The sequence below is a fragment of the Acomys minous genome, assembly GCF_964271855.1.
Source record: "Acomys minous genome assembly, chromosome: 9".
NCBI classification, from domain to species: Eukaryota; Metazoa; Chordata; class Mammalia; order Rodentia; family Muridae; genus Acomys; species Acomys minous.
This window is the reverse complement of record NC_140490.1, coordinates 101,525,384-101,534,004: the sequence shown is the minus strand read 5'-3', so window position 1 is coordinate 101,534,004 and position 8,621 is coordinate 101,525,384. Positions and strand designations below refer to the sequence as shown.

General features: G+C 40.4%; 1 protein-coding gene across 4 annotated transcripts in view; it reads right to left on the bottom strand.

Annotated features, from left to right (window-relative positions):
• ATP2B1 (ATPase plasma membrane Ca2+ transporting 1) overlaps nt 1–8,621 on the bottom strand; it is a 106,072-nt gene that overhangs the window by 35,303 nt on the left and 62,148 nt on the right. For all 4 annotated transcript variants that reach the window (XM_084797263.1, XM_084797266.1, XM_084797265.1 and 1 more), the window contains exon 3: nt 6,035–6,232. In XM_084797263.1, the coding sequence (XP_084653389.1) occupies nt 6,035–6,232 (198 nt within the window). The remainder of the gene's footprint in view (nt 1–6,034; nt 6,233–8,621) is intronic.

Here is an 8,621-nt window from a genome sequence, read left to right as displayed (position 1 = left end):
GTTCATGCCGTCAGTAGGCACATATAGTAGGCACAGTAAACCTCAACAGTGGGCTTTAAAGGCTCTGTAAACCACACTGGAAAAAGATGTGCTATGACCCAGGCTTCAGTATTCTGTTTACAGAGCACGGCCAGAGTAGAGTTAAGATTTCTGGGGAATGGCAAAATGAACACTGGCTTCGACTAACTGCATTAGCCTTTAACAAGAACAAATCTGCCCTTGGAAGGCAGGCACCGAAATCTTCGGTAGCTGCCAGTCCTCAGTGGGATTTTCTTCCAATACAAGTTGTTTCATCTACACTGAACACAGTTCTGTGTGTCCACTCTCACCAACAGCATCAGCTCCATCTTCCGGGTAGTGTGCCTCAGCCTCAGCACCAGCACCTGAACCCCAGGCTGTGATGACTTGAAAAGGGCCCTTTCTTTAAGCCTCGTGAACCAACCTCCTGCATCCTCATCATTCTCTTCTGCATCTTCCTTACCTCTCCCAGGCCTCACCGAATTAACCATTAGGGCCTCACTCTGGGTTACCCTGTGGCTGAGAGGAATGCTGTGGCTAGCTTGATCTTCTCTCCAGACCACTATAACTTTCTCTGTATCAGCGCCAAAGCTGTTGTGCTTAGTTATCATTTGTGTTCACTAGAGCAACACTTTGCAGTTTCCCTTAAGAAACTTTCCTTTGAACTCACAATGCGGCCATCCAGCATAAGAGGCTGCCTGCTATTATTATGGATGGCAGACAAGATGTAAGTAAAGCGTTAAGGATGGCATACACTGCATTATTCACACTCAGGTCTACGACAGTGTGGTCAGGTTGGCTTCTGTACGATGCACAGTTAAGCTAAGTGCTACTTCTCTGTTCAACTATATGAACACCTGCTGGGTGGCAGAAACTACTTTAGGAAACTAAGGTAGGTAGTAGGGAGGAAATACAGAGTTTTAAGTAAGACACCAATAATTAAACATCCATAAGTTCATGAACAAAAATCAAAGATGGTTGTATGTTACAAAATAAAGTCAGGGTGAATGAGCCAAGGGGGCTGCTTTAAAATGCCCATGACATGTCACACGGTCATCGGGGGCCACCAGCATATAGAATGAAGGGCAGAGAATTTGAGGGAGAAACTGAAGTCAGCAGTAACACTCCAAAGCAGAAAAAGCAGTCAGAGAAGGGTGGGATGTGACTCCTCAAGGCCCCAAAACCTCAGAGAGATGATGGAGTTGGTTCTTGTTTTTTGGGCTGTATTTACTGAAGTCTAAAACTGACTCAGTGGTCCATAACGAGCCTCTGAAAAATAGGGGGGAAAAAAAGACACACAAACAGGGAGTCTTAATTTTGCTTTCCTTTTTTACTGTTTTGGCTAAACAGCTCAGGTAGGCTGCAAGCTCTCCATCTTCCTGCTCGGTCTCCCAAGTTTGGGATTACAGGTGTGTGCTACCACGCGGTCACTGGCCATGCCCTTTCCTGAAGCTTTGCTTTTGGTATCTACAAATTCACCAGAAGGGATATGTCCTTTGGACTACTACACAAAATGATGCCTTCTGAGCTAACTGAAATGTCTGAAGCTACTGCTTGGACAAAGCTGAGAACGATACTAAAAATAAAACTGAGTAAATGAGCAATTCTAGAGTTGATTAAGCATATTCCAGAAATGTGCAGAGACCAAAGAATCTGGAGTGTAAGGTTACTGGGCAACAATTAGCCTCAGAGACAAACATGTGAGGTGCTCAAGGAAGAAAAGAAGAGTATTAAGATCTGCTTGGGATGAAGCTAATCATCACAAAGAACATTCTGAAAGCGATTAGAACTCAGCTCTTCATGGGAATGGAGCATTTTTATAAGATGAGGTGGGAGCAAGAGGATCTATTTAGTGTTGTGTTAACCATGCCCCGATTCAGTTATTGGAACTTTTAAAAAATGATTATTTATTATTATGTATACAGTGTTGTCTGCATATATACCTGCAGGCCAGAAGAGGGCATCAGATTACATTACAGATGGTTGTGAGCCACACCATGTGGTTGCTGGGAATTGAACTCAGGACCTTTGGGAGAGCAGGCAGTGCTCTTAACCACTGAGCCATCTCTCCAGCCCCAGTTATTGGAACTTTTATTTTAATTGTTTTCAAGCTGAAGAAATGATCATGTATACAATAACCCATTGAATGAATTTATGATTTATACATGTAAAGATACCCACCCTGCTCCCCCCCATACGCACACATACACCAAAGACAAAGGCGACTAATTCTCTGAATTAGATCAAGTCTGGACTGAAGAACACCCGGAACTCAGAACACCTCACTGAACACTTGCAGCTTCCCAGAAACAAGCTTAGATATTATCCAAATGAAGCGCCTCAGCCAGTGTTCACTCCATTTATTAAGACCCTCAAAACAGAAGATGGTATTATCATTTCCACAAAGCTTCTGTACAACTGACAGAAAGACCCAAGACCCATGGACTTGGTAATTATGTTTTTTCCACTATAAACCCTCCAGGAAAGGCATGAAAATAGAGAAAGGCCAAAATTAAGTCCACAAATTCTTACAGTTACTACTATAAAATAAAAACAATAAAAAATTTAATCTTTATCTTATCATTTTATTCTTCAAATTTCTACTTTCGAAATTACAAATTATAAAGATACAGTTGCAAATATATATAATTAAATTTATCACTTAGAGGTAGGTGTTCAAATTTTTCCTGAAAGGAAAACCACAGAAGATTAAAGACAATATAATAGAGGTTAAGAGGAAAGGATTGTGAAACAATTATGTAATTATCAGTTTTTAACTGAACCGTGTATTTATCTCTAAACTACCAAGTATTTCAAAGAAAACATCAAACAGTGAATATATTTCATTTCATGTATGGTTCCACGCCACATCGCCCAAGATCACACTGATCTCTGAACAGAGAGGGCTATAGCCTCTCCAGAAGCCGAGACCTTTCCCAGCTGGTGACCACTGCAAAATTTTTAGAAGCTATAGAGGCAAAGAAAGTAAATCCAAGATCAAAGGTGCAGGGAGTTTTATGTTTTCAGTCCAACTCTAAATAATTTTTACCAAAAGTACTCCCCTGGACATATATTCAAATGATATGAAGTCTAAATTTCACCTTATCTACCTCAAAGCAACTACTCCATCTAAAAATTCTTGACTTAGCAATCTTTTAAATTATTTTATCAAGGATCACATTACATGGGATGTGACACACTGAACACAGACTTAGATATGAGATCTCAGCTCTTTAAGGCAGAAACCATATGAAAATAAGAAATGCCATTTAAGTGTGTGGCAGCATGTGTGTGCAATCCCAGGACGGGGAGGTTAAAGCAGAAGGCGGCGAGGTTAAGGCCAGTCTGAGCTACATCGCAAGACTGTGTTTAAAAATTCCACCATTCTTTTCATTATTTCATCCATAATTATTTAGGTAGAGATGAGGGAGTTAATGACTTTCCATAAAATGTCCCCATACCAATTGCAATAGGTTTGCAGTCTAAGTTTCATTAACAAAATATTTAGCTTTACTAAGAGTCAAAAAACATGGCTATATTTAAGGCAATGGAATATTTTTATGCGTATATGCATATAGGTGTGCATGCAACATGCACAGGCCTGCAGGCCAGGTCAGCACACTGGGTGTTCTCCTAAATCACTCACAACTTACTTTTTTAACAAAAATTTTTGAGACAGGGTTTCTTTGAGACAAGGTAACCTTGGCTGTCCTGGACTCTCTTCGTAGACCAGGCTGGCGTCGAACTCACAGAGATCCGCCTGCCTCTGCCTCCTGAGTGCTGGGATTACAGGTGTGCACTGCCGTGCCCAGTTCAGCTTGTTCTTTTAGATTGGTGTCTTTCATTAAACTTGGAGCTCACTGATTCTGCTAGGCTGGCTGACCCATGAGCCCCTGCACCCAGCCTGCCTTGTCTTGCACTCTTAAAAGAATAAGAATAAAGAGCAACTACCAGATAACTTTCTACCCTGGGACAAAAAACTATTTTCAACGAGTTCTAGTGGATCCTGAATCTCAGAAGGCTTTAGGATAATGCTAGATTATTGTCTTAGATGTATTCAATTAGCAGAATTTCCAACAAATGAGGGAATTTGTAGGCACTACATCCTATAAATGAAGTAGCTTGGATGCCAGGAAGGCCTGCCCAAGACTTTGTTCACAATAAACTTCACACCACTGAAAATATTTTCCTTACAGTCTTGGGGAAAACTGTTAAAAGTAAAAATTGCTTGTATTAATTTGTTAACTAAAAATCTAGATTATCCGTTTTCAATACTCTACCATGAGGGTTAAGTAAATGGAAAACTGAAAAAAATTCAGTTGTATGTTTTTAAAAATAATTTATTTATTTTTATTGTATGTGAATTGATGTTTTGCCTGCATGTATGTCAGTGTGAGGGTGTCAGATCTTAGAGTTACAGACAGTGGTGAGCTGCCACGTGAGTGCTGGGAATTGAACCCAGGTCCTTTGGACGAGCAGTCAGTGCTCTTAACTGCTGAGCCATCTCCCCAGCCCCTCAGTTGTATGTTTTAAGACCGGCATTAGCATGAACACACTCACACAGACTACACAGAGAAATACATGGACTTTTTAGAATCTGGAAGGACATATACTAAAAATAGGAAAAATGTGGAAAGGTGTGTTTTCCAGTAAGTATTATTTCCTTCTGATTACTTGTATTCCTCTATTTTTTCCACAGAAATATATACTTTTTGTTTAAATAAAAAAATGTTTGTTTGTTTTTTTGTTTTTTCCTAAATAGTGACAAGTATATTATCAAATTACCTTGTTATCTGTACCAGTGATTCTGATCTGGGGAGTTTAAGTCACTATGAATCAGGTTACAAAAGCCAGATGCATTTTTTTGGTGCCTCATCTGGAAAAATAGTCCAGTTAACAATGAGGATAGGTTTTGATCAAATATTAACAGTGCCAGCTCAGAAGCTCTGCTCTCTACTATGTAAGGCAAACAGGCATATTCTGTGACTGACTGTTCAGAAGCCCCAGGCACACCTCTGAAATTTCTTTGTAGCGTTACCCAGACAACTTCTACAGACAACATTTTTTTTTTTAAACTAAACTCTCCATAGTGTAGAAAGCATAAGAATGAAGCCTCTATACAAAAAACATTCTGAAAGGCCAGCCCTTTGACACAGAATATTGTAAGATGACTCGAATACAGTATCCAAAATCCAGGCAACAGATTCCCTAGTCTATGGACTACAGCAATGGTAACGCTCATTATAACAAAGCCTTGTGAAAGACAAAGAAGAAACGGGAGGAATAAATGAAAAGCAAAGACTTATAAGAGCACAAGAAAACGAGCTGTGGATAGACACTAAAGCTGATCTGCCCTTCTATGCCACATTTCCTCATGGGTTACAGTGCTCCCTACAGACTAAATCCCCCCCCGCCCAAATCTAAAACACTCAAATATCTGAAACTTTTTGAGAACAGACACGATGCCACAGTGGAAAACTCTAGCCAGAAAACTGTGCAGATAATTCTTTAAAATACTGTCTAAAATGACCTTCAGGGACTGCATATCTGAGCCATAAATACATGTGGCACTTAAGACAGGCCCGTTCCCCAGGAACCTCATTATGTATGTACTGTGCAAATACTCCTGAATCCAAAGACATGAAACCCAACACCTAGGTCTCAAGCATTGCAGGGTGAGGGGTATTAAAACTGGGCGTAAGAATTTCTATATAAAAATTAAAAAAAAAAAAAAAACCCTGAAAACTTGAAACTCCTGCTAGCAGGCTGTATCATGCACGTGTAGTAGCCGGATGTCTAACCATATCCACGCAGTGTGCATGCGTGGAGGAACAATTAAACTGTGTCTCCCTTCCTTGTGCCTGTGAAAATTGTTCGGGATAACATTACCTGAAGTGTTTACAATGGAGCCTAGCACACCACAGTTAATAAACCCTCGCTGCACCATCATTCCTATTATTACTACATATTATGCAGAACAGCGTCGCGAAGGCCCGCTCCACCTCTAGGTACTTACCTGCGTTATCCCCCTCTGGAGGCTGATAAAAAGAAAGGCCCAACGATACTATGGCTGCAATTTCTAGTATAATTAAAGTGACATCTTGCAATGCTTCCCATACTAATTGAAGAAAGGTTTTTGGCTTCTTAGGAGGTATAAAGTTCTTTCCAAACACTGCTTCTCTTCCTTCTAAATCTGCAGGGTTTCCACTTAAACCTGATAAAAAAAAGAAAACAAATTCTGGTGAAGTCTGAGGACTTATAAGTGCAAGCATCCACTTTACTCAAAGCATATTAATTTGTTACACTTCAGATTGTAAGTCACAGGACCATATCAGAATGTTTACTTTTGTTCTTTTTAGTCTAAACACACAGAATTAAAGTCAATGAGAAACATACAGAGCTTTACTTAAAGTACACATTTTAAGTAGCTAACTTGAGAGTGGATCACATAGGCTGGGACACAGCTCAGTGGTAGAGTGCACGTGGCATGTGGAAGGACCTGGGTTTGATGCCCAGCATTGGGGGAAGGGGGGGAACCTTTAAAAAATGAATTTAACATTTTCACCTTCACTTCTTCAGCTGCTCCCTTTGACCATATTGTTATAGACACTTAAGTCATCAGAACCGATTATGACAATTTGAGAGTTTATGTTAAAATTAAATGCTTCCCTGGTTTTATGAACGTTTTCCTTCTAAAATGGGGACACTTCTGTAAAAAGATACAAGGCAGATTTGCTTAAGGTACTGAACGCTGGCTAGCTAATCCACAAATCGGCAAAATGCCTTTTTTAGAAAAAAAAATCCTTAATTACTGAAGAATGAAGAGCTTGTTTTAACACAAGCTCTAGAAGCATCTCTACCACAATGTCAGTTTTAGGTAGACTGGTAATATCTTTGTGTCACAAAGCAAAGGACTTGTAATGGCCTCTCAAGAAGGGGAGCTAGCACTGCTGTTGTGGGGGGAAGGGACACTGCAGGATGGGACAGTCAAGTGTTTGGGACATAGAATATGAAAGCTAGGAGGGAGCAATTAAGAAGAAATAAAAAAGAAAAAAAACTACTTTGCCTCTGCTTACCCTATCAAGCATATCCTACTGCATGATCTTATCCATGCAGAGAAACCCAGATATATAAAAAAATCCTCTAATGAAAAGTACACACACACACACACACACACACACACACACACCATCCACAGATCTCATTTTTCCTTAGTTTATGTAAGGAATGTTGAAAGTGTCAGAGGTAACAGAATACTACCTTTTAATCTGTCAAATTAGACCTTATTTCAGCTTTAAGAAAAAAAAAACTGTGGCAGGAGCCCATTTATGGAAAAGCGACAAAGAAAACAAGAAAGGGCTGCATTATTAGAAGGTTCTTGTGTTCAGCATTTCAGTTCATCTCAACGCTGAGGCAAGCGGAAAACTGAAGAGACATCAGCCTACATCGCTGCAAGAAAGGGACAGACCCAAAGTCATCACATCACCGGCTTTGTTGAATGTACCAGAAGGAGACTCCAGAGGATGCTCTCACTGGAAACTGTAACATGGTCACAGGCAGTTCAAAAAGCCTTGATGACAAGTCAACCAAACCTTCCAGCATCCTAAATCTCTGAGACAGTCCACAGGACAAAGACAGAGACGCCACTAGACACTGGCAAGTCTGGGTAATTTGTGAAGAGCCTGTTGTTTCAGTGACCTCGTGTTGAGGAGGAACGGGGCTACCCTAGGAGGAGTCCTAGTCTGTTTTGTGACGGTCTCGGTATATACTTTCTAAGAAATGGGTATAATTTTTTTTACCAGAATTTACTCCTGATCAGCTTTAAAATTACACAAAATTATAGGTCAAATTTTATCTTTTATTAACTGCAGACAATGTCTTATGTTAATATTGAAAAGAAAATACATGTAGCTAAAGAGAGCAAAAAAGAAAAGCAGGCAGCAAGGAGGACTTCTGTGCCTCTTCTAGACAGCATGCACAGGTAAACATATGCTTACACCATTAACGCCGAAGCTGCTGGGGAGTTACAAGACCTCAGATGCAGGTCCCATACTAAAGTCTTGTGTCATTCTTCCTCTGTGGGGACACAGCAGTACTATTTGTTGGGACGGCTTACCAAGGTTGTTTTGAAGGAGAAGGCATTAAGTTTGTAAATCCTAAGTTACAAGGTAAAGTTTATTCAGTTAAGTGGGGGGAAGACAAGTTAAAAATCTGAACGCTGCAAGTGTCAAGCCCATCTGGGACACAAACTTTAAGCACAGATTTAATAATCTTGGTGTCACAAAGCTAAGACTATTGTGAGCGGCCCAGTGTGATGTCCATGGCTCTAGATGCTGGGAGGCGGTCCAACAAGTCCCTGCAAGTATAAATCACATTGGAGAGACACAAATAGATAAGCATACCTGTAATTCAGGGCAGAAGACTTTTAAGAAGCCACTGGGATTCTCTCAGTGGACTACATTAGCTTTTCTAGCAAACTACCATCTGACGGAGTCCGAACAACAAGCAGGCACCGAGAAGACCAAAATGGCGCGTTTCCAATTGCACAAGTGCAAAAGCCAGAGATCAAAGACGAGGTTACAAGATTTAGGAACCAGAAAGCA